This window comes from Silene latifolia, chromosome X (assembly GCF_048544455.1).
Source record: "Silene latifolia isolate original U9 population chromosome X, ASM4854445v1, whole genome shotgun sequence".
NCBI lineage: Eukaryota > Viridiplantae > Streptophyta > Magnoliopsida > Caryophyllales > Caryophyllaceae > Silene > Silene latifolia.
Window position 1 is genome coordinate 14,174,540 of NC_133537.1, and position 26,297 is coordinate 14,200,836.

A 26,297-nucleotide genomic window follows, 5' to 3' on the forward strand; every position below is an offset into this window, starting at 1 on the left:
TATTCGGTTACAAACTATTTAACTTTAATTTCTTCTTGTTCAGTTGCGCTACTGTCTTGCTTTTCCCTTTTCATTTTTTAATTGCAATGGTTTAACCCATAGTATGATCGTTATGAATCAGTCATTTGTTACTATCCATCACATTAGTTAAAGCATTAAAATCTTCTTTTACAGACCAGGCATCACAATCACGATGACACCACCTACCATAGAGATTGAGATTATCGGTTTCACTTTCGTGTTACATCTCGTCACCCTATAATAAATTCGGCGGCAATTACTACATACCAACGCTACCAAAGTCAAATGATTCAAGCATGCCAGAATTCAATCAGCAAATTTTTCTTGCGGCGGTCTCAAACTTGTAACGTCTCACAATCCGTTTTCTTTATTTATAACATTATTTGAATGGAAAAACATCACAACTTTATAGCCACAGGCCCACAAATAAGAACTTGTGTGAATATATTTCGTTTTTATTCTATACAAATTCTTGGTTAAGACCGTCCTAAATTAAGATGACATGTAAACGATTTAAGCAAGACGTCCTGCACTCCTACCTATCTGAAATAACACAAATTCTCATTATAGACGGACACTATCCGTCTATACGTATACATGGATACCACTTTCTCTCACAAAATACCCATTCGCCATAAAGTGGGAAGCACATGGGGTGCCCCACCTTGTCCCCCTATCCATTTTATTAGAGGTCTTTACCCTTCTATTCGCCCCATCCGTCTATACCAAGACCTATTGCTGAAATAAAATTAACACGTGTTAATGTTATCTGAAATTTGCAAATTTTGTGTCACCTCTCCCTCTCAATACCTGTCACTATTTCCATCTCCACTTTTCCAGAAATCAAAAGAAGTTATCAATTCCATCAACTTGCTTCCTTCCTTCTTACGCCATATCCAATTCCTTCCATTGAATGCATTCTCATCTACTCCTTCAATTCACATTCAAATTCATCATTTCATGCTAAAACTCGTCGTTTCGTCATATTACTTCACCGTCATCTGGAAATATAATCACTTAAAATCATATTGTATGGAGTAATTTGTATTCGATTTCGCGGAATTTAAAATCTTAGGGTTTATGTTTTGTGATTTGATGATTTGTGATTAGAAATGCAGCAGAATTCGGATTCTCGAAGACGTGCTTATCTCACCGCTCTTTCGTTAGAAATTCATAAGAAGCTTCTACGAGTGAGATTTTTGATTCTCTTGATGTTATTTGATTGATTTTAGATTTTAGATTTTGTTGATGCTATTTGATTGATTTTTGTTTTATTGCGTGATTTTTAATTGTTATTAGATTTATAGCAATGTTCATTGTTTTTATCGTCATGTACTTGTAAAGTTTTGATGTTTTTGCTTGAAGACGACAGTTATTTTACTCCGTCTCAATCATTAGTTTACCTTTGATTAAAATACTACTCGTAAAGAATATAATAGGTAAACAAATGACTCCTCGAAGACGTGCTTATCTCACTGCTTTTTCGCAAGAAATTTATAAGAAACTTCTACGAGTGAGATTTTAGGTTCATATCTTGTTTGGATTGATTTTTGTTTAATTGCGTGATTTTTTATTGAAGTTATTAGGTTGTTGTAGTTTTTAGATTGTAATATTAGAATTATAGTAATCTTCGTTGTTTTTATCGTCATGTTGTTGGCGGAATTTTGGTATTTCTGCCTGAAAGCAACTGTTACGTGATTCAGCACTAATTAATTACTCAGTTTGATATTTGTTAATTACTCAAGCTAACTAACGCAATTTTTGTTTAGGGTAAATTATCAATAACTCCCTTTTAAAATACAATTTTTAAAATTTACTCCCTTTTAAAAAAAAAATTAAAAATTACACCCAGAATAATGCAAAAATTTAAAAATTGCTCCCAAACCCCTATTTTTACATTTTTATAACAAAAATGCCCCTAAGGTTTTATTCTCATATAACGAATATGATGGTGGATTTTGGGTGGAGGATTGTGGTGGTTTACGGTGGAGTTCGTGGGTGGTAGAAAGGTGGGTAGAGTTGTAATGGAGGCCGATAAACATATGAGAAATAAAAAAATGAGGGGCATTTTTGTCATAAAAATGCAAAAATATAGGTTAGGGTGCAATTTTTAAATTTTTTCAATATTTTGGGTGTAATTTTTAAACTTTTTTTTAAAAGGGAGTAAATTTTAAAAAGTGTATTTTAAAAGGGAGTTTTTGATAATTTACTCTTTTGTTTAATTGCTTTTTTTATTCATCGTCATGTAATTGGAGGATTTTTGAGGTTTTTCCTTGAAGAGAACGGTTATATAATTAGACACTAATTCATTACTCGGTTTGATCTTCGTTAACTAACTCAATTTTTGTTTCATTGGGTTAAAATGATGTTTTTTAATCGTCATGTAGTTGGAGAAATTATGAGGTTTTTGCTTGATGCCAACTGCTACGTTATTAGACATTACTCAGTTTGATTTGATTATTCCGCTAAACTAACTCAGTTTTAGTTTAGTTGCGTTAAAAATGAGATTATCATCAGGTAGTTGGAGCTAGGTAACTTCTAGAAACTGATTGATTTACTCAGTTTGATCTTTGTTGATTATTCCACCTAACTAACTCAATTTTAGTTTAGTTGCGTTAAAAATGCGATTTTTGCCATTTATATGGAGGAATTTTAAGGCTTTTGCTTGAAGACAACTGCTACGTAACTAGACACGAATTGATTACTCAGTTTGATCTTCGTATTACTCAGCCTAACTAACTCATAATTATTGATTTAAATTATCTGATGTCCAGGCAGAAGCATCTCCGTCTCAGCGGCGCAATTTGTTGCAGGAATTATTTGCTGACGTAGCATTGGAAGTTGATGATCGCGCCAAAGGTACTACGTCTTTATCAATTAACGCCTTTATAGCTTTATTAGATGTTTACCCCAGGAGACCAGTTGATTTTTCATCAGAGCTGTTGCTTTCTAGCTGAGTTCGATTATTGTTGTACTACCGGTCGTAAACAAGGGGAGTGATCCGCAAAAAATTATGTGAGGAATACGGAAATTATCGTAATGTGGCTGTGTTTCTTGATATATAGGTAAACGTAAGGTAGAAACATGAAAATATCTTAATGTCGTCGTGTTTCTTTGACACTATTTTGAGTACTCTACACATAAAAGAATCTTGCTCTTTATGCTTTTGGGGTCATAGGCACTCAATTTATCTATTTAATCTTGCTTGAAATGGATTTGTATATGTTGTGGATAGTAAAAAATTGTTTATTGAGTGTATTAAGTCACAAGTTTACCTTCTTTGCAATTCTGCAGCTAACCACTGGCATAGTCACATTGCAAGAACTGTTATAAATCTCAATTCTTGCCAAGCTAGGCACAAAGGATTTGTCGAAAACAATATGGACTAGATGTGGTCTACATGTTTATTGAGTGTATTAAGTCACAAGTTTACCTTCTTTGCAATTCTGCAGCTAACCACTGGCATAGTCACATTGCAAGAACTGTTATAAATCTCAATTCTTGCCAACCTAGGCACAAAGGATTTGTCGAAAACAATATGGACTAGATGTGGTCTACAACCATAAATTTCTCCATTAAGAAACAAATAATGGCTGCTGAAGATTATAGAGAGATGGATACTGTATATTGCGCCTTTGTCTTAATTGCACTTTTCGTTCCACTTGTTGTAGCTGATTCTTGATGTGTGTACTTACAGTTTGTTTATTTGTGTGGTAGAGGATAATTCGTATCGTATTTTAGTCTTCTGCCAACAATGGACAAGTTCTTAGCATCAACATTACCATAATGAGTCAGATATGTAATTGTTGCTGCACTATATTGCTGTCATAGTGTCTTGATTACCAGTCCTTCATCAAATTTTTTGACAAGGCCTAGTACCCATTGATACTGATTATTCGGATACATATATGCTTGCTGCCTCTATTTGAGCGTGGTCCGCATCTTGAAACAACATGTATAGACTTTCTTGCTTAAGTTTCCTCTAAGATTGCCTTCAGAGTCCTACATTCTAATTTTCTGTATTGGACCTGATGACAGAAGTAATTCTCATCAAGGCTTCTGATGCTATAGCTCCTGTAGAAAACGGATCAAGAAATCGCCTATGCTTTTACGACGTACTTTCTGAACATTTTATCCAGGTGCCAGAAGATGGTCAACCCATTCTTGATCTGATTGTGAAACTGTGGAGCCAGTCATTTGCATCTCACATATTTGCGTTGTTGTTCCACAAATGGGTATGTGAGCTTCAAGTGTCGCGTCGTTTTTTTCCGGAGATTTTGAATCAAACTAGATTATGTTACCCTGTTACCTCCAACAGGCCTGCGCTCCAAGCTGGATAATGGGGTCAAACACATGCAACAATCTCTTGCAAAAACTGAGAGACTGATTCCAATAGTTGTTGACTAGCATTTTCTGCTAAAGAATCAAAATCACATCAATTCATGTTTCCTTGTGTGTGAGTGTGTGACAAGGACTTGGTTATCCATTGACACTGATCGCATGGTGCTCATAGTTTATAGGAAAGGCTAAAAAATGAGACATTTTGCTTTGCCATTTTCGTTTCCAAACAGTCTGTCTTGTGTATTCTAATCAGGGAACTTCTGTGTGGTGCTTAGTTTCTTTTATTCATATCTGCTGTTGAGCATTATGTGTGTTAAATTCTGCAGTTGTTTGAAATAAAAGTTGAGGACTCTGAAAAGCTTCTTCGGTATTCTTCGGCTCTTGTTCAGGGTTCCACAAATGTTTTTTGGTATGTACCTTTCATAACTTGAACTAGACATATGGGTTATTTTGTTTATTTGAGAATTAGTCAATAAGTTAGTGTTTTTGGGTTGGTTCGGCTAGTGTAAGTTAGTGTGCATTCATTAATAAACAGGCCAGCTTCTCGTATCATACAAGAAAATAAGATGGAAGGCACTGTTTTTTGTCAGTCAGTAGTAAACCCAAACAGTTTATTGCAGCATACAGGAAAGTAGAATGAAAACCTTTGATGAAGGGACTTTGAAAACAACAAAATTCAATCACTTTGGAAATTTGCAGAACATTGGTTTTCAATTTTTAAATGCATGACCCTGTTTCCCTTGTATTTTTGTTACCTTTTGATGCGCTCTGCAACGATAAAATTGATAGTGATTTCAATCTTCCTACTTACAAGAAAATTTGATATCCAGGATTGATGTCCAGACCAACACCAGGCAATTTCAGTCACTATTTTATGTAAGTTCCTCTACTTTCTTGTATTGATTCTTGCAGCACTTTCCTGTTCGGGCAGACTAATCCAGCTTAACAGATTTATGATTTTCCTGCCACATCCAGTATCTTCTTGAAGATGTTGCACTTGACCAGTCACGCTTGACAAAACTTGTTATACAGGTGGGGTGATGGCCTTTGATCTCACATATACTAGCTTTCTATACGAACTTTTATTGGCTAACTTGATTTCAGAGATGGCTAAAACGCTGGCTTATGTGGATGTTATTATTCGTGCAATTTTCAGGCTCAGCGAGATTTGTTTCTTCTATTGTCCAGATTTATTTTCTTTTACAATGCAGGTAGTTTCATGGACTGTGAATGTTCTTTGTCATGTGGAGCACTTGAATTTTGTTGTTGATCCTGTTGATGCTCCTTGCTCACAGTTGACGGACTTGATAGCTTCCTGAACCATTTTCCTGCTTTTCCAACTTCCTTCTTGGTTGGTGGTCCGGCTGATATATTTGTGATCGAGCTCACTGATCAGGTAAACAAGGCTGGGAAAATGCACAATAAAGTTTCTAATTCTACACGTCTTCCTTTCGATATCTAATGTCCCCATTTGACTTTGATGTTCAACTATGGCAATTGATCTCTTCAAATATATGTAAAGGTACAATGTCAAATTTTTCAGGTTTGATTTTTCAAAACATTAGAACTATTTTATATTGAGAACTAGAAGTCCAAGTTGACTACCAAAGTCAAAGGGTGACAATATACTTGAGATGAAGGTAGTAACACGCCTGATGCTAAAATAAGTTTTACTACCATTTGTCTGATTGTTCAGCTTCAGAAATTAAAGGTGGAGCCTGTATTGCTGCATTATTTGTCTCAAATTAAGGTTCTTCAAGGTATACTACCTCATTGCTATAGTATCTTCCTCGAGACAGTGTTTAGGTTGGTTTATGGGGCATTACTAAAGTACCCATATTAACAAATGCTGATTTTATTTTACTTAATCTAGGCCTGGAGCTTAGAATGACAACTAGTACACGGCTGAAGACCTGCTTGTACAGCTTCACATCTCCTGGAGGTCCAATGTATCCGACCAGGACTGTTCGCCATGCAGCTTGGGATGCTTTAGACGCACTTTTCCCTGTGAGTAGTTATGCCTTTTTGCCTGCTGAAACTATACCAATTGAAGGATTTGGATTCTGAAATCAATTTTCCCTGAAGTTGCGACCCTTTTGTGGCTCTTTTCCACTTATTTTCCTTTGTGTGTCTGTGAGATAGACAAGGGATGGAGGATTGGAGGGAGGGAAGAGTATTATAGGCTCTGGACTTGGGTGGCTTCTGAAATGACCAGTAAAGCGTTTTTGATCAATTCCTGAGATTTAAGCTTTGGTCGCTTGGGGTAAGAGCAAAATATCGTTAGGACCAGTTGATTATGTGTGGTTTGTTTTCTAGAAGATAGAAAGTTTTGCAGTTACTGTAACAAAAGACGGCAAATGTTAACGCATGGTCAGTTGCATCGAGAAGTTCAAGGATGTTTTTGTGACTGTTAAAATAATTACGTTCAGGATTACCAGGACTCAGATTTTGAAGTACCATAATGGACGCTTCTTTAATATGTTAGCTCATGAGGATAATCATTAGCTTCCCCTAAACCATTGCTGGAGACCCTTACCTAGAGGATGTAGCCATGTAGGGCATAAATACGGAACGAGGTTACTCTTAAACTGTGCTAAGCATATACGGAGTATTATTTTCTTGTTAAGTTCCGCTGTCATACTTTCCTGAGGTGTTGTCGTGTGAAGTTGATTGTTGCTAATTGTGTTGGTTGTACAGGTTGGGCGGTACCCTCGACATCTCATCAGTCTGTTCTTTCGGCTAATGTATCCATGGTATTGGCCGTCTTCTTGTTGGTATTTTATAGTAACCTGCATTAAAGCGATGTTTTACTCGCTAATAGGATTGATTGTCTCAAGCTGGGAGAAGCTAAAAGGACACCGAATGCCAAAGAGAGATATGTAGCTTTGTTTTGTACCTGAATGAACGTTGTGTTACAGGTTTGCTAGTCTTATATATATAAGTATTTGTGTTGTAACTAATGGGAGGAGCAATTTAGTATGGTTTCTCCCGTTATAGTTGTAAAAATCATTTTTTTTCCTGTTTATGAACAGTGTTGGACATTTAACATTCGTAGGTTTGTTTTTCTTAGATAGAAAAAAAATGCAATTATCTTCTTTTCCAACATATTCATTTAGTGAAGGATGGGAGATGATATTAGTAGCATTCTGAATCAATTTCATTAAATGTAGACATAGTTGAGCTTGGTTATGTTCAGTTAATAAAAATAGTATGATAACCATGTTGGTTAGAAATTGCCAAATTGGATAGAATTATATCACTGCGACTATCCATCTAACTAAAGTGGAAAAATAGCTTAGCAGGATTGCAGGGGAAGAATGTCACATAGATGGCAATCCGAGCTGGCTAAGGCGGGCGGCACGAGTCCGGCATGGGCACGACACGGCACGGATGAACAGAACAGTAATGACGGCACGGGTTGGACACGGGCCGCGACTGCGTTTTTTGGGAATTCCCGTGCCCAGGCACGGCACGGCCCAAGCACGGAGGGTCCGGCACGAACAAGGCACGGCGGGCCTAGCACGGCATGACCCGAGATTTGGCCCGTTTCTTAATTATTTAATTAAATTCTTTTTTTTTTTAATATCGTTTTTTAATTATTTAATTAAATCTAGTAAATTAAAAATACAAGTAATCAACTAATCAAAACATTACATTAATATTTAATAAAATATATATTTAAATCATTAATATTCATTATTTATATAAATCAAAAAGTATTTAGAAAAAAAATACTAAGGCTATTGGGCCAGCCCACGTGCCAGGCACGATTAGCTCATGGGCCAGGCACGGCCCGAGCACGAAATTGGGCGTGCCAGGAGTGGGCCGCGGTGGGGGGTTTGAGTGAGTGGGTCAGGTACGACACGGCACGGCCAACCCAATATCCGTGCCTGGGCTGGGCCATTTTTTGGGAGAGCGTGCCGACCCAACACGGCCCAATGCCAACTCTAGGGAAGATGACGGATAATAAATGACGCATTGGTAACCCCAAAAATGTGCTTGATCGTCGGTACACAAATCATGTTCACCATCCAATCTTCTTTCTATTCCGTAGAACCACAATGATCTAAGGTAAATTGTTACACTAATATACCGACCAAGTATATATCACAAAACAAGGAAACGGCTCTCAATGGAAGAAAAATTAGTGAGAGCGTCATGACAATCACTGGTTTCGGAACAAGAACAGAGTAATAGCATCAACATATTATACTTCCAAGTCACAACCGCAAGATCAGAAGGTACAATACCCAAGCTTTCAGAACCAAGATCCATCTATTGCCAACAACTATTCGCCTCTGCCTAAGAGATGATATAGATAGATATAAACAAAATAGTTGGGAGTCGTCGTCAACAACACATTTGCGTAAGCATATGATAAAGACTTGGAGAGACCAAAGAGATATATAATCGTGGTTCTTCACTCGTCAGTTTTCATTGGTTCCTCTGTTTTCACAGCTGCTGAGTGGTATTTTTCTAACTCAGCATCTAAATCCTCTGCAGATATCTTTTCATCACGGTCTCTTCCTCTCCCACGGCCTCTGCCAAAACTACGCCCACCGCGCGGACGCCCCATTGGACCTCCTCTCCCTCGTCCCCTGCGAGATTATAAAGTGAGATTAGTTTAAAACTTTAAACAAAAAAAAAAAAAACTAAAGGAGCTACAGATTAGTATTTAAAATGATCTACTGCCAGAATAGAAATCTGCACTACGGTGTTTATACTGAAGATGTACCATGAAAGTAGGACCTTGAACACATTAACCACGTATACAAGTCAGAAGCCAAACAAAACTTGCAGCATGATCAAATCTACGCTAAAGTCGATACTTCACAGTTTACATACAGACAACTTAATCCAGAAACTGGAAAGCTTAGATAAACACTGAGTTTCTATCAATAGAAAAACCCCAGAAAAACAGACAACAGATGGATAACATCAAATTCAAAAATCACAAGTTCACAACTGTAAAGAATAGTTAGGTTTAAGGTATGACAGATACACAATCCGCTCCTTTGTATATCGTCATTGAGTTGCTGCTCACTCCATACTTCCATGGTTCTGTTGCATTTGTTTAACAAATGTTTCACCGGATTCAACATATATAGCACAAGCATAACGCCAATTTCACTTCTGAGTTCTGACCCATGTATAATTTGTGGTAACAACCATCAATTACTGATCTAATACAGCTAGATGAACATAGAGCCATTACGTGGGCTGCAAAATAATATTCTCGCGTTGCTCAGTGCTCCTCAGCTCCTCAGTAAGTTACGTAAACAAATAGTACTACTCAAACAAAGGAAAAGATTTTGAAAAGTCTTTAGAGGAAACAAAAAGGAGCTCCGCTAAGGAAGAGAACTTAATTCGAGGAACAACTCATTTTAAGAACATGATCAGAGAAGTATGCTGACAAACAAAAAAGTATGATGTTAAGATAAGAAATCACGTACATTCTATCATATCCAAGTGGATTTCTAGGAAAACCATTAAAAGCTGGTGGTGGAGCTCCTGCACTGGAAATATTTGTGCCAACAATCTCGATTTTTATAGGTTTTCCATCAAGCTCGACATTGTTGTACCTCTTGACAGCGGCCAGAGCATCATTCCTCCTAGAGTAAACAACTTCAGCAGTTCCCTGACAGAAGTACCAGATCTTGTTCTTGATATCATCCAGGGAACCAAAGAAGAACAAAAAAATGAGAGTAGAAAGAATACGCTGAGTACCTTTGATCTCCCGCTTCTATCATAATGGACAGTGTAACGCTTCAGGTCACCAACCTCAGAAAAGAGCTCCTTAAAATAGATTACTGATGTCAGCAAACACATGTGACCAACATATAAATAAACAATCAAAACAATCAGCCTCTTTGTAATCTATAAACATATATGCAGAGTAATGCATGAATGTATTGGCAACACAAAAACTAAATGAGAGAAACAGAGCAGCCGACAAACAAAAATTGACCTCCAGGAAGAAATTCTACACTAGTAACTTATTAAGTGGAATATCTAACTATACTTAGGTAGTTAGGTACAAACACTCATACACCTGACTTGATGGTACTATTGAGTAATTAGATACAATCATAACTATCAAAACAACATTGTAAAATCCTACAATCTCCCCCTACCCTCCAAAAAGAAAGCGGTTTCACAACTCCATAGCAACGCAAAAATTATACTACAAGAACAAATTGCATGTGCTATAGTAGTTCCGTAACTGATTGTGCAATCACAGTACCCTAAAGCACAAAACAAATCCTCCTTGTATCCACGAATCCAACAAAGTAAACATACTACAAATATATACCACTAACGAGGTATGAGAGATCGATGCGTTCACAAATTTATAAACCTCTCATAACTAACAGCATATCAACTAGTAGAGAATCGATTTCAGGTGCTTAAACTACTTATTTTAGCTACTGCCAACATCAACACAACGTAAACTATACTTCTGCTTACGGTAACAGCTCACCCTAGTCCCTAGCTATTGCGGACAAAGAAAACGTAAAATCAAGCAAGCAGAGACTACAAAGTCCAAAGCTTGTTCCAATCAAGAATACAAATCAGATTCAAAGCTGAAACTATAGTTATCACTCAGTTTCCTACAAAATTCAAGAAAAAATAAACCTAAATTCCACATTACTACAACAATGAACGATTAACACAGATATCAAGACGCATTTCAATGAAAAGTTCGGTATTAATAAATCGTAATATACAAGAATTTGTAAATTTTCGGTATTTCTAATAGGCTAATAGCATATAAACTTGCAGAGAATCGGTTTTAGGTGCCTAATCTACTTACTTTAGCTACTGATAAGATCGATCAGTTATTATTACAAATATCAAGATACATTTTAAAGAAAATTCAAGCATTAATTAATCCGCTATACAAACTTCTTGCATAAATCCGTTTTACACAAGAATTTGTAAACTACAAAACTCTCAAGAGTTAAATTGTTTATACCTTAACATCATCAGTAGAAACACCGTAGTCCAAATTAGAAATGTAAATCTTAGTTCCAGTCTCAATTGAAGATTCTCCTTCTCGTCTTCCTCCTCCTCCGCCTACGCCGCCATAACTTCCTCGATTTCCGAACATATCATGCTTCCATAAAGTATCCGGCGCCTTCAATTAATTAACAAATCATGTAATTATGTAAATATTCGCTGTTTTAATAAACAAAAAGATAATAAAGAAAACGATGAAACAAATACCTTAGGCATAGAGTAAGGTGCGGCGCGATTGGCGACGCGATTATCAAAACGGCGAGGTGGAGCTGCGCCGGAGCGACGATGGCCGCCAGAGCGTGATGAAGAAGATGATTTGTTGCTCTTGATGAGGTCGTCGAGTGACATGTCTAAGTTGTTCGCCATTGTAGCTTAAGGAAGAAGCTTTAGTGAGAGAAAATGAGAGGAAGTAGAGATCTAGGGTTGTCTTCGAAACACTGGAAGGAGGAAGGAACTGATGAATGAGAGTGAGTGGAAGGAGAGGAGGGAGTCAATAAAATCAAGTTACACTTGCTTTTGAGAATTGCATATTTGTGTATTTTGCATAGGTGTAGCAAGTTTAGGTCCGGATTCAAAAAACACAAATTCTCATTATAGACGGACACTATCCGTCTATACGTATAGACGGATACCATTTTCCCACACAAAATACCCATTTCGTCATAAAGTGGGAAGCACATGGGGGTGCCCCACCTTGTCCCCCTACCCATTTTATTAGAGGTCTTTACCCGTCTGTTCGCCCCACCCGTCTATACCAGGATCTATTGTTCAAAAAAATGGTTCGAATGACTATATAGTTTGAAGTAAACCCGAACCGAATCTATTAAGGTGCGGTCCTTGTTCGTCATTTCTTGATCGTTATGTTTTTCAAGATTAAATAATACGAAGTATAATTTTACGAAGTTTATTAGAATTTTACATTTAAAAGACATTATAAAACTCAAAGTTAATCATTATAGAGTATAAATTTACTACTCCCTCCATTCAACTCCACTTTGTAACTTTGGTTTTACACGGATATTAAGGAGCGGATTAAAAAAGTATTAAAAGTACATGAGGAAAGAGAAAGAAGAGGTTAAAAATATTAAAAAAACATAAAGGTGGGGTTTTATGGTGGGTTAGTGTGGGGTTTGTGTGACATTTTTTGTAAATAAAGATTTTCAATAAGGATAGAATTGTCATTTTTTTAGCCAAATAAGGAAACCTGTAAAGTGGAGTTGAATGAACGGAAATGGAATACATGTAAAGTGGAGTTGAATGGAGGGAGTAGTACTTTGATTATTTATTATAGTTGATTTTGTGAATTTATATTGGTCTTTGTTTGAATCGGTGTTTGGACCAATTCAGCACTCACCCTAGAGTAGGCAATGGGCCGTGCTGGGCCGGCCCGTCGTGCCTTCCCCCAAAAATGGCCCGGCCCAGGCACGGATATTGAGCTCCTCGGGTCGTGCCGTGCCAAGCCCACTGATTCAAACCTACGCCGCGGCCCGCTCAAGGCACGGCCATTTTCGTGCTCGGGTCGTGCCTGGCCCATGGGCTTTTCGTGCCTTGTCCGTGGGCCGGCCCATGTGCTTTAATATTTTTTATTTTAAAAAAAAGTTATATAATTGATATATTTTTAGTATTTTTTGTTTAATAAATGATGATTAATGGTTTAAATATATATTTTATTAAATATTAATGTAATTTTTGTTTAATAAATGATGATTAATGGTTTAAATATATATTTTATTAAATATTAATGTACTTTTTGTTTAATAAATAATGATCAATGGGCCATTCTTCGGGCCGTGCCAAGCCCGTCGTGCCTGATGCGTGCCGGACTCCACTGTGCCTGGGTCGTGTCGTGCCTAGGCACGGAATTCTGAAGAAAATCGCGCCCGTCTCAAGCTCAGTCGTGCTGTGCCCGTGCTTCCTCAATTTTCTCGCCTGGCCGTGCCGCCCACCGACCCGCGGCCCTTTATGCCAACTCTAACTCACCCCTATTAAAATTTGTATGTCCATTTAACAATATTACGTTAATATCTTCTTTCCACCCGAGAATCCAAGATACTTACAAAATATGTTGTATTTAAAAAGTCGCTTATATTTAACTTTACTGTAAATGTCCGCTAAATTATTAAAGCGCGAAAGTGGTAAACAACCCTCTAAGTTTACTTCTACGTGAGATTAAGCCCCTTAAGTTTGATTTGGAGTAAATAACCCCTTAACTTTGCTATAAAGTGAAATCAAGCCCTTTTTATTTTTCTGGTCAAAATCTCACCGGATTTTTCAAATTCTCAACAATTTCTCATATCGGTATACATATTAGGTATAAATTTCTCTCGGATACGTTTACTTTTTTATTTGTGTGCTCCTGTCATCAAGTAAGGGCGGTGATGATGACCCTAAAAAACTGTCGAGTTGTTTGCCCGGTAATCTAAGATCAAATCCATGGTTTGCCAAATTGATCTTCCCCTCCAAAATCCTCTATTTACTAAAAGAATAGGCGAATCTAAAAATTTTCCCGCTCAAATTTTTTTACCTATATATATTGGGCCTTAACATATTTAATAGCTATCTGGTATTGGGCTTAACATTTTTGCTCATTCTATAATCTATACAAATGTTGGCCTACCTTATATATAATTCTTATTTGTGAATTTTTTTTTTTTTTTTTTGGTAAAATGTGAGTGTATTATATATATAAAAAAAAGAGTTTCAAATACAAAATAGGCCTAAACCTTTCCAATGGTTAAAGAAAATTCAAGCGCCCTAGCCAATCTAACTCTTGTGTATTCAACTTCCTCTTATCCCGTTCTTTTATCCTCCTCTTCATATCATCATTGATCAACAATGCGGTACGACTAGGCCTCAGGACCAGCTGCTCTATACGACTCTTGTTTCTCTGCTGCCACACATGATACATGGCACTCAACACCATAGCATTCTTAACCTTCCTCTGCGTTTTCGGGCCGGTGTTATGAATGCACCGGTCTGAGACATCGAATCGGGAAGTTTTAAGCCAGAAATTTTCATCAGTTCTTGTATTACCCGTCTGCTAAAGGCACATTCAAAAAATAAATGTTCATGTGTCTCTTCTGCCTGCCCACATAAGAAACACATTTCATCCACATTCATCCCAAATCCTTTCGTCTCTTGTTAGTATCTTTGGGATTTGTGAGCTATAAGCCATCCCATGAACTTTGTGTTTAGGTAGATTCCAACTGTCCCAAATTGCATTATGCCAGTCTACCTTAATCCTTGCTCCTCTAAGCCATTCATAGCAACCTTGGCAGGAGTGTAACCGATATCGCACCCGCCATACCCCCGATTGTATCCATTAGCAATCACCGCTTCACCTTGCAAATCCTCCTCCACACCCAGTGGAGTTGCTAGTAGCGTGTACTCCGCCAGAACCCCCTTTAAATAATTTGCATTCACCCATTGGACCCATAACGACTCCTTCTTAGTTGCAATCCAATCCACAAGTCTACCAACCATAGCAATATTCCACAATTCCTGATTCTTTAGCCCCAATCCCCTTCCTTCCTTTGGCCTACATATAGTATCCCAGGCTACTAAAGGACTTCGTCTATACTCACCTTTGCCATCCCATAAAAATTCGCATGTAGCTTCTATTCTTTGTATGACTCCTTTAGGGAGAACAAACAAAGAAGCCCAATAGGAGTGTAAAGAATTCAAGACATCTTTGAACCAAAGTGAGCCTACTGCATAGGAGAACTTCCTGGCACCATAACTATGTATTCTGTTGCAAATTTTATCCACCAAGCACTCACAGTCCTTCTTCTTTAATCTCGTAGTCTGGATAGGCATCCCTAGATACCTGAATGGTAGCTTGCCTTCTTTAAACCCAAACACACTCAGGAAATCACATTTGAGCTCTTCATTCACTCCATTAAAGTAAGCATTAGACTTACTAGCACTCACTTTAAGTCCAGAAGTTTTTGAGAAGGTTGAGAAAGATTTCAGAAGGAGCATCATAGACACAGCATCCCCATTACTGAACATCAAAACATCATCTGCAAACATAAGATTTGTAATCTTCAACTCTTTGCATAAGGGGTGATACTTGAACTGGTATTTAGACGCAGCATACTTCAGCATTCAAGTCAAATAATCCATACATAGGGTAAACAACAAGGGGGACAGTGGGTCTCCTTGCCTTAAACCCCTCTTAGCTGGGAAGTACCCAAAACTCTCTCCATTCAGTGCCAAGGAGAAGGTAGGAGTAGTGATACATTGCAAAATTCTCTCTTTAAAACCAGCAGGAAAGTCTAGTAGATCCATCAACTGCTCAACAAAGCTCCACTCCACTGTATCGTATGCCTTCTGTAAATCAATTTTTAGCATACATCTAGGAGACACAGAAGGCCTCTCATAGAGTCTAATGAGATCCTGGCAAATTAAAATGTTTTCCTGAATGCTCCTGTCTTGAATAAACGGCCCCTGATTCATGTGTACTATTTCAGGCAGCACAGATGCAAGTCTTGCACAAAGCAACTTTGAAATGACCTTGTAGACTACATGACAACATACAATAGGACGAAACTGAGTTACATCCTTAGGTCTCTCACATTTAGGAATGAGTGTCAAGGTTGTTGCATTAAACTGTTTCAAGAGCCTCCCATTCAAGAAAAAGTCTTTGACTGCAACTACTACCTGTTTGCCAATCTCTCCCCAAGCATCTCTAAAGAAACCGCTTGTGTATCCATCAGGGCCAGGGGCCTTGATGTCAGGGATGCTAAACATTGCTTCTTTGATCTCCTCTCCTGTAACTGGCCTAAGAAGCTGAGCTTGATGTTCCCTTGTGCACTTCTTCCCCTGAGCAATGACACGTTTATGGACAGGTTTAGTAGTCTGGTTTGTTCCCAGCAGATGCTCATAAAATTCCAGAAAGGCAGCCTAGACCTGATCACTAGTGTCACAAACTTTCCCACTCATATTCTCAATCACAAAAATCTTATTCCTGTTTCTCCTCTTCTTAATGATGATATGGAAGTATGCTGAGTTTGTATCACCCTCCTTGATCCACTCACTCTTTGCTTTCTGGAGCAAGAAACTATCCCTAGCACATTGCAACTCCTTAAGCTTCAATCTGGCTTCATATTCCTGGTTTATAAGACTTAAGTCTGAGGGATCAACTCCCAATTGAATCTGCATCTCCTCAACTTGCTGCTCTAAAATGTTAGTACTCTTCTCAACATCACTAAAACTCTCCCTATTCAGTTTCTTTAACCCTGGCTTAAGATTTTTAAGGTTTTTTGCTAATTTAAAAAGAGGGGTACCATCAATATCAAACTTCCAATGCTCTCTCAGAAGGGGTAAGGACTCTTTAGACTTGCCCCACATATTGAAATATTTGAAACTCCTAGTCCCTTGCACCACCTTGTTGCTCCTGACAATACATGGAGTGTGATCCATCATCCCCTCAGGCAAGAATTGAGCATACAAATCAGGGAAACTATCACACCAAGCTCTATTCACCAGGAACCTATCCAACCGACTGTATATCCTCTCCCCAGGCCTCTGTTTGTTATTCCAAGTAAAAACTGACCCTACAGCAGTGATGTCTATCACCTCACATTCATCTACACATTTCCTGAAGGGTTCCATCTCAGCTATAGTCGTATCTCCTCCACACCTTTCCTGAGCAGCTAGCACACAGTTGAAATCCCCAGCTATTGCCCATGGACCAGAACTTTGATTAGCAAACTTCCTCAATTGATCCCAAAGAGGAGCCCTCTCACTGATGCCATTGAAAGCATAGACCATTGTCAAGTAGAAAACATTCCTAGTCACCAAAGCCTGCACCTTCATGTGGATATATTGAGCATTATACTCAATGACATGCACATTGAACATCCCAGGCTTCCATAAGACCCAAATTCTTCCACCACTATGATAATCATTGTTGGTAGTTATGCTCCAACCATTATTAAAGTTATTTACAACTTTATTAAAAAATTTATTCTTTATTTTAGTCTCCAATAACCCAAATAAACCTACATCTTTATTCTGTAAAAAGTAACTTATATGTTTCTGTTTATCTACTCTATTCATACCTCGTACATTCCAAAAGCCTATGCTATCCATTGGAACAAATAGGAGATGTAGAGTGCCTTTGAGCTAACACAGTCTTCTTTGAAGGAGATGTTACAATCTCTTTATAAGAATAAGCTCCAAAATTTTCATTACTATTTCCTTCACCACTCCTCTCCTGCCTATGCATCTTAACTAGCCTTTTGGTAGGAGTAATGAATCGCCCTTCCTCCCTGATAACAGGGATTACAGGTGACTGCACAGGTTGCACAACCACAGTCCTGGCAACTGGCTCTACTGCAGGCTTATTCACCACAGGCCTCCACACTTTTTTGACACCCTGGTTCTCATGTTTCTTCATGATAGGCTTGTCGTGTGCCTATGCAAAGATAAATTCCCTAAACACAAGTAAATGTAGTAATAGGGGTCGAACCACAAGGAAACGGGAATTACGTTGTGAATTGCTATGGGTAGATTTTTATCAAGGTCGATTTCGTTTTTGGTTTGATTTGGTTGCTTGATGATTAATAAAAATTGTGATGTAAACTATATAATTAAAAGAGAGTCTAAGGGATTCGGGTCACACATGCAAAAGTAAACATATGATTATGATAAATTCAGTACTAATAACATTGTCAATTGCTTAGGCTTAGAGACACCCACCTTACGATATTAGTGTCAACCATAAACCGGGTCCTAGAGAAACTCTCGTCCATGACTAGGTCGTCCTACTATACATGCTTAGTCTAATTCAATTCCGTGCCTCTCGACTTATAGAACGAATGAACAAACTTAATCATTTGAATAAGGCCCTAAACAAAGATTAAACATTGTGGCACAAGCATGTGATAGAAGCAATATGATCAATATTATTATTAACTTATTTTATCATGTTTATATATTAAGTTTATGCATGGCTCCCCTAGCCCTTAGACTAGGAAATTTAGCTACTCATACTAAAATGTAAATTGTAAACTAAATTGTAAGAAATATTAAACATGGTTATAAGATTTATATTAATTAGATGATATAACATGGGAAAAGAACGATGCTAATGTAAAATGGAATACTTGATTATCAACTATGTGGTAACTAAAATAGAAATGTAGAATTGCAAAATAGAAATAAGAATACCTCAATAGGGAAGAACTTGTAAAGGAGAAATGTATAATAACCAAATGCTTGAATAACAAAATGCTTGAACAATAACTTGAGTACCAAATGTTGAAAGATTAAACTAAAGAAAGCTTAACAACTTGTAAACTAAAATGAGAAGACTAATGAGAGAAATATAAAGCTTAAGGCTATTGTAAAGTGAAAATGAAACGTAAAGATTGGATGACCAAAGCCTCGGAATACCTCTCCTATTTATAGGAGAGGAAAGCAAAACGTAAAAGCCTAGATGCATGCGGCCCCGATCGGGGTTGCATGGCCCCGATCGGGGTCGTGTGTTTCCGGGTGATTTCTCTTAATTCCTCTATTAATTGCGTGAGGATTCCAAAGTTTATACTTAAATGCTCCTTAATCACCCGGGTAAATGCCTCATCTATGATCTGTAGAGCTCCCAAAAAGCATCCTAAGCATGTTGGAATCTTATGCTTTCCACCTTGACTTGGACTTGAACATTTGGGCTTTGACTTTGTTTGTTGGCAACATTTGCATTACTCATACTAATCCATCAATTTCTTCATGCAAAACCCAATCCCATGCTCCATGCTTAGTCCAACACTTGGTCTTGATTAGCTTAATGAACTTAGTGTATAAAATGATAGGAAAAAGCCTCTAAATGCTTAGATTACTACAAAAATATGTTAAGACAAGCAAATACACTAGAACAACAAATATTAGCTTACAACACTATGATAAGTGCCAAATGACATGTAAAATGAAGCTAATATAGGGGGTGAACGTATATAAAATATGCACTTATCACTTCACTTCTCCTCTTTTGCATTGTTCCTTGTCATGCCCCATGCCCTTGCATTTAGTGCATCTAATTGGTTTCCACTCATACTCCACGGCCACCTTATTCACCACCCCCTTCTCATCTTTAAACTCAATGTTTCCAGGCAACTTTTGATCCACCTCCATTTCCACCATAACCCTGGCATATCCCAACCTTGTTCTCTCCTCTGTAGCCACATCACTCTTGACGTAATTTCCTACTAGACTGGCTATCTTAGGCAACCCCTTCCCCCAGAATTTCAAAGGAAGATTGTGAAGCCTTATCCAAGCCGGCACAGAACTCACATCATCCTTCTTCATCTCCATATCTTTTACCCATTCCTTAACAATCAGTGGCTTATTATCGAACATATAATATCCTGACTGTAAGACCTTTTCCTTCATCTCCATACTTTTAAATCTAACCAAAAAGATCCCATTTGGCATGAAGGATATCTTGTCTATATTGAACTTCGTCCAAATGCGTCTGACAAAACCCTCTATGATCTCCCATGGAGGGTTGGCTCCAAGTATGAAACACACCACAGCTTGACTCCAGTATTCTACCTCTTCCTCTACATCCTCATCTTCTAACTGCAACATTTCAGTCTCCTGTCGTCCTTGACTCTGTTCTCCATTAGGGTTTTCCTCTATTTCTGCAGTCTGATCAACCTCAAGATTTTCCTGCGTCTCAGAGACCACAGTATCCTCAAACTCTTCTTCATCTTCATTAAAAACTTCTTCTTCTTCATCAGATTCTCCCTCATCTTCCGTTTCAATCACCAGTTCAGGAATACCGATTATTTCAGTCATAGATTTGGTCATTCCTCCCTCACCTACATCATTAGTTGGTCCATGACACGTTTCCTTAGGGTTTTGGCAAACATTCATCTCATCGACATTGTTCTTCTCATAATCCTTCTCCTGTTCTTGCAAAGTTGAGGACGTATCAGTCTGATTAGCAGGGATGCTCCGTCCTCGTAAAGTCATCTCCCTTTGTCGTTGGAGATTTGACTTCCTTGCCATGAGCATGGGAGTCAATCTCAGAGTTACGTAGCTTTCGTTCAGTCGTCGCTCATGATCCTTTCTCTAGGGTTTTTTACCATATTCTCCCAAAATCTAATTAAAACGATGAACAAAGTAATCGAATTCAAGGTTTTCCGTCCTCAAAGCTAGATCTAAAAACTGAGTTCTTGAGTTATGAAAAGCATTATTTGTGAATATTTATACAAAAATATATTCTACCAAAGTATTTAACACTATGTCATATTATATCTCAAAAATTCCGTGCTTTAGCACGGGATCTACACTAGTTACAAATTAAATTGTTGAAGATGCAGCTATTATTCTTCGCATCATTCAAGGGTGTTGGTAGGGAAAAATATATTGTACGACTATTGAGTGTGCGCAATTACTGGAATTCATAATTATTCTTCATTCACGCATTTTAGTCGGTATTTTGATTATTAATATCAAGAGTATGATCATGTGTTTTTTTAAGACGCTATAAATATTACGGTACATTTACATATATAAAGTAATAAGGAGTGAAATTTATACCTAATATGTACACCGATATGAGAAATTGAAAAATCCGGTGAGATTTTGGCCGGAAAAATAAAAGGAGTTTGATTTCACTTTATAGCAAAGTTAAGAGGGTTGTTTACTCCAAATCAAACTTAAGGGGCCTAATCTCACGTAGAAGTAAACTTAAGAGGGTTATTTACCACTTTCGCGATTATTAAAGTTATAAAGTATCAAGGGATGATACACTAAAACTCATAACCTCATTTCAAGTCCATCGGCGTTAAATTGTCCTTCTGAACTCATACTAAAATAGGAGTAAAACTCCTCTCCATTTCCTAAAAAGAAATGGAGAGTCTATTTTCTATCAACGGACGAGATTGAATTCTATCAACATCGAACGGTTCACGATTTATGCATAGAATTAAAGGATTAATAGAGTATGGAGAGGATAATATTATTAAATGCGTTTGTGAGAGGAAATGAAGAGAAAAGAAATGGAGAGGATTCTAATTACTAAAATAGTGTGAGGCCTTTCTAATTACATTTAGATAATTTTTTTTTTTTTTGACAGCAACAAATAGCATAGCTTAAACAAGAGCTCTCTGAGCAAGGTTATGAGCTATCCTATTCACTCCCCTAGGACAGAAACTAAGAGAGCAACAATGAAAATTAGACGCAATAAACTTAATAATATCTTGGATAATGCAGTTGATAGATGCAATCGGCTTCTCCGCTCCCGCAGCCTGCAAAACCAAGTTAAAACAATCTGTAACAAGTCTAACATGAAGGAACCCTTCGTCCGAGGCCCATTTTAGCGCCATGAAAACTGCAAGACCTTCGGCATGCAGTGCAGAAGAAGCAAACGAGCGAGCGTGAGCAGAATTCCTTAGGGTCCCATTATCATCCAAAAAGCACCATCCCATGCCAGCGCTTCTATCAGCCCTCCAAGCAGCATCACACTTGACAGTACAAACATGTCCGCATCCAGGTCCACCAACGATCCAATAGGGGAAGGAATTTCTAATCCTCTTAGCTAAGCCAAAACCTGGGGAAAAGTCCAGCAAAGGCGCTCGAAGAAGGCTAGCATCCTTAATGCACACAACCTCCTTCATACACTGAATGTCACCAAGAATAGAATGTAAAGCATTCATAGGCCAAGGGCGACGATTTTTGAAGACCATCTCGTTCCTGCAACACCAAATTCGTCAGAGGGTAGCGATAAGGGGGAAAAGAAGGGAGTTAGGATTTGGGCCAATAAGGAAAAAATTAACCCAGTTAATGACCCAAACCCTAACATTGATGTCCACCCCTCCCGTGATTCTAAGTCCTAAAGGACAGCCAAACCATAGAGCCTTTGCAAAGCTACAATCTCTGAAAAGATGAGAAAGAGATTCTACACAAGGAGATGAGCCATCACAAAGAGTACAGTAGGAACGCCAATTCATTTTTCGTTTGAGGAATTCAGAGCCCACTGGTAGGGCATTAGCCATAAATTTCCATAAAAACACCTTAAGTTTGTTAGAGATAGGTAACTTCCAGAGTTTAGATCTGCAAAAGGTCACAATAGTTGCAGACATTCTAGAAAGATCAGCAGTCGAGGTAGATCCATTAGTTAAGGCCATAGCAGCAACATAGTTTCCCGACTTGACAGTGAATGCACCATGTTTAGAGAATTTCCAATAGAAGGAGTCATTCGAGGGTTGACACGGGATATAAGTTGCGAAGATTTTCTTTGTAACGTCCTCACCCGGATCGAAACCAGGAGAAGAGAGGTCCCATCTCCTATGACTATCATGAAGGTCACCAACCAATAACGAGGAATCAATAGGAGCATCAATAATATCCCCACAAAGATCAAGAAGACTATAACCCTCTATCCATTTGCTTTTCCAAGCATTAAGACGAGAAGAAGATCCAATAGTCCAAGCAATATTATTTTAGATAAGATCGGATCCCCATACAAGGCTTTTGAGAGCCCAAGACGACGCTTGGGGAGCCTTCCAACGATTCTGGAATAAAATATCATCTTGAACACCAAGCTTGGGACCAATAACTTTACTAATAAGACTTCCTGGAACACATAGGATTCTCCAAGCAGATTTGGCGAGAAGAGCTTGGTTAAAGCAACCAATATTTCGAAGTCCAAGACCCCCTTCACCCACGGGCCTACTAAGGAAGTCTTTACTACACCAATGAATAGACTTATTATTTCTAGTTCCACTCCGCCAAAAATGCACCATCAAGGACTGAAGTTTTGATGTTACACTTACCGGTATACGAAATACCGATAGAGAGAAAAGAGATAGTGAAGATAGAACAGAACGAATAAGAGTCAATTTACCAGCCGAAGAGAGAAGAATGTTATTCCAGGAGGAGAGTCTTCGTTTAGTCTTGTCAATAAGGAATTTAAAAAATTCCCTTTTAGAAGACCCAATACTCGTAGGAAGGCCAAGATAGTTGCCAAGGTCATGCTTAGGAGAAAATTTAAACTCAGTCAAGCACTTCTTGACCGTCATAAGTGAGCAATTTGGACTGAAAAGAATAGAGGACTTATCTTTATTAAGGCATTGCCCAGAGGCAGCACAGTATTCATCGATAATGTTCATAAGAAAATCCAAATTCCCGAAGTCACCACGGATAAAGAAGAGTGAATCATCAGCAAACAATAAATGGGAGATTTCCGGCCCGGTCTTGCAAATTTTGATACCTTTTATAAGATGGCAATCCTGGGCATAGAGAATCATTTGAGATAGGACTTCCGTGCAAAGCGCGAAAATATAAGGGGATAAAGGATCACCTTGCCTAATCCCACAACCGGGATTAACTGTTCCCATAGGAGCACCATTTATCAGAATTTCGTAAGAAACAGATTCAATAGTACTCATAATAAGCTGAACCATAGAGCCTGGCAAATTTAAGTAAGAGAGCACCCCTCTTATGAAGTTCCAGTTTAATCTATCATAGGCTTTACTCATGTCATCCTTAAAAGCCATCATACCCATCTTACCATATCTCCCACGATTTATGGCGTGAAGAATTTCTTGGGCAATGACAATATTATCTGCAATACTTCTATTAGGGACAAAAGCGCTTTGAAAAGGACTAACAAGATCATCCATAACCCCTTTTAATCTATTAGCAATACACTTTGTGACAACTTTCATAATAACATTGCAGAGGCTAATCGGCCGAAAATCCCCAACTCTCTCCGGGCAATCATTTTTCGGAATAAGAACAATAAAGGTTTTATTGAAATCCTTAAGCACAGTACCGGAATTTAGGATATTGAGAGCTCCTTTAATAACATCATTCTTCACAATGGCCCAGTACTTTTGGTAAAAAGCTGTCGGGATACCGTCAGGACCCGAGGATTTTAGAGGTCCCAATTGGAACACAGCCGCACGGACTTCATTTTTCGAAAAATCACGACCCAATTTGGCTCTCTCCTCCATACCCACTTTGTGCTTAAGATTATTAAATAAGTAACCAAACTTATTTAAGTAATCTTCAAAGCACTCGGGTTCCGAATCAGAATTAAAGATAGTGGAGAAATGTTTATGAAACAAACCACCAATCTCCTTCATATCAAAAGTCCATTCATTAGACTCCTTCTTAATGCCTAAGATAAGATTAGCACCAGATCGTCCTTTAACCCAACTGAAAAAATACTTCGTGCACGTGTCACCCTCACAATTCCATTTCAATTTGGTACGTTGACGCCAATAGGTGCCAGCAGCAAGGGAGAATTCCATAAGCTTTTTGTGGCATGATTCGTAGTTAACAGAATCACCACCATTCTCAATATCCAAAAGATAGGACTCAAGATCCTGATCAAATTCGCTTCACTTTAGTCCCCATTCGTCCTTTTTGTTACAGGCCCAAACTCTGAAAGCATTATTAATACGACGAAGTTTTGCCAAAAGAACATGAGAAGCATCACCCATAGCTTTTCTTTCCCAACTTTCTTTAACCAGACCACTGCATTCAGCATGATCAAAGCACCAAGACTCTAACCTATACACTTTCTTCTTGGTAATCAGAACCATATTTGTATCAAGGATTAAAGGTGCGTAATCCGAAATTTGAATAGGTAAGTGTTTGATAAAAGTATTTGGGAAAAGAGAAAGCCAATCACTGGAAGCAAATCCCTTATCAATTCTTTCGTATATTCTATGTGGACCATCCCTATTATTGCAGGTCCCTTAAAGGGAATATCCATCAGACAATGAGAATTCTTCCAATATGAGAATAAGTTTGCTCCTCTAATCAATTTATCACTGCCACCTAACTTATCAGAAGCGAACTCAACTTGGTTGAAATCACCTATAAGCAAGAAGGGTTTGTCAAGGGAACTAAGATGATGAGTAAAATTTTCCCAAACAGGACCCCTCTTAGAATGATCGGGTTCACCATAGACACAGCACAAATACCACATGCTACCCTTACACTGATTCACCAAGAGAATAATAAGATTACAGCTGATAAAAACACATTCTAATTTGCAGCTACTTTTCCAGCCGACCCAGAGCCCCCCTTTTAATCCATCAGCATCACATCCAACAGACTGAAGGAAACCCATATATAGGTCGCAGAAGAACATCAACTGAAAGTACATCACACTTAGTTTCAGAAAGGAAGACGAAATCTAAATTATTATGAAAAGACCTACAAATTGCTCTAATTTTAGGAACAGCAGGGGCAAACGGGTCCTTAAGACCCCTGCAATTCCAATACAAACCTTTCATGGGGAACAATGGGGTTGAGACCACCGCATCCTGGCCACCCAACAACATTGTCACACCCCGACTTCACCCTACCAAGAACATCTCATACGCAAACCCCAACACCCGAAAAACACCCGTAAACTGACTCAAGCAGGAGCACCAACTTCGAACCATCCAACCCAACCAAGGCACCTAAAACAAGACCACTCAGAGTACAAAAGAGCCACTACAACCAGACTTGCCATTCCGAAAAGAAGGACTCGACGACCACCATGACAACCAGCACAGAAACCAAACCGAACCACCACCAGCAACCACACACACCAAACCGACCAAACTAACGAGTCTCGAAACTCAAAAGACACAGAAACAACTAGGACCCACTTGGAAGCAGCATGAGAAGGAGCAAGAGATGAAGACCCATCAACAAGACAACAAGATGTACCAAGACACCACGTGGACACCCGAATCACCAGAGGATACTTCCCAGGACCACCGTCAAAACAAACAAACCGACCAAACAAACGGACGACACAGTTCAACCCAAGGGAGAGAGAAGAGGGGACGAAAGGTGGGGGAAATGGGGGGATCACCTTATCAGACCCAAAAGACATCCGCTTGGGAGACCAACAGAACCAACAAAAGAGAAAGCTTCATCAACAGGACAAACAAACCAGG

General features: G+C 38.4%; 3 protein-coding genes across 3 annotated transcripts; 1 reads left to right on the plus strand and 2 right to left on the minus strand.

Annotated features, from left to right (window-relative positions):
* The first annotated feature begins 750 nt into the window (after positions 1-750).
* LOC141622965 (uncharacterized) lies at positions 751-7,467 on the plus strand. The gene is made up of 11 exons (XM_074439003.1): positions 751-1,211; positions 2,796-2,880; positions 4,060-4,256; positions 4,689-4,771; positions 5,193-5,238; positions 5,338-5,394; positions 5,519-5,573; positions 5,658-5,758; positions 6,059-6,122; positions 6,236-6,369; positions 7,060-7,467. The coding sequence occupies exons 1-11, from the start codon at positions 1,134-1,136 to the stop codon at positions 7,243-7,245; spliced, it is 1,086 nt and encodes a 361-aa protein (XP_074295104.1). The 5' UTR covers positions 751-1,133; the 3' UTR covers positions 7,246-7,467.
* A 1,067-nt stretch (positions 7,468-8,534) lies between these two features.
* On the minus strand, positions 8,535-11,907 carry LOC141622968 (THO complex subunit 4B-like). The gene is made up of 5 exons (XM_074439004.1): positions 11,590-11,907; positions 11,339-11,500; positions 10,090-10,158; positions 9,816-10,000; positions 8,535-8,960 (listed from the first exon to the last, which is right to left on the minus strand). Exons 1-5 carry the CDS (start codon positions 11,746-11,748, stop codon positions 8,783-8,785), a joined length of 753 nt encoding a protein of 250 aa, XP_074295105.1. The 5' UTR covers positions 11,749-11,907; the 3' UTR covers positions 8,535-8,782.
* Positions 11,908-21,482: 9,575 nt separating this feature from the next.
* LOC141616907 (uncharacterized) lies at positions 21,483-25,688 on the minus strand. The gene is made up of 6 exons (XM_074434070.1): positions 25,461-25,688; positions 25,031-25,342; positions 24,780-24,923; positions 22,901-24,722; positions 22,240-22,768; positions 21,483-22,083 (listed from the first exon to the last, which is right to left on the minus strand). The coding sequence occupies exons 1-6, from the start codon at positions 25,686-25,688 to the stop codon at positions 21,483-21,485; spliced, it is 3,636 nt and encodes a 1,211-aa protein (XP_074290171.1).
* Between the last annotated feature and the right edge of the window lie 609 nt (positions 25,689-26,297).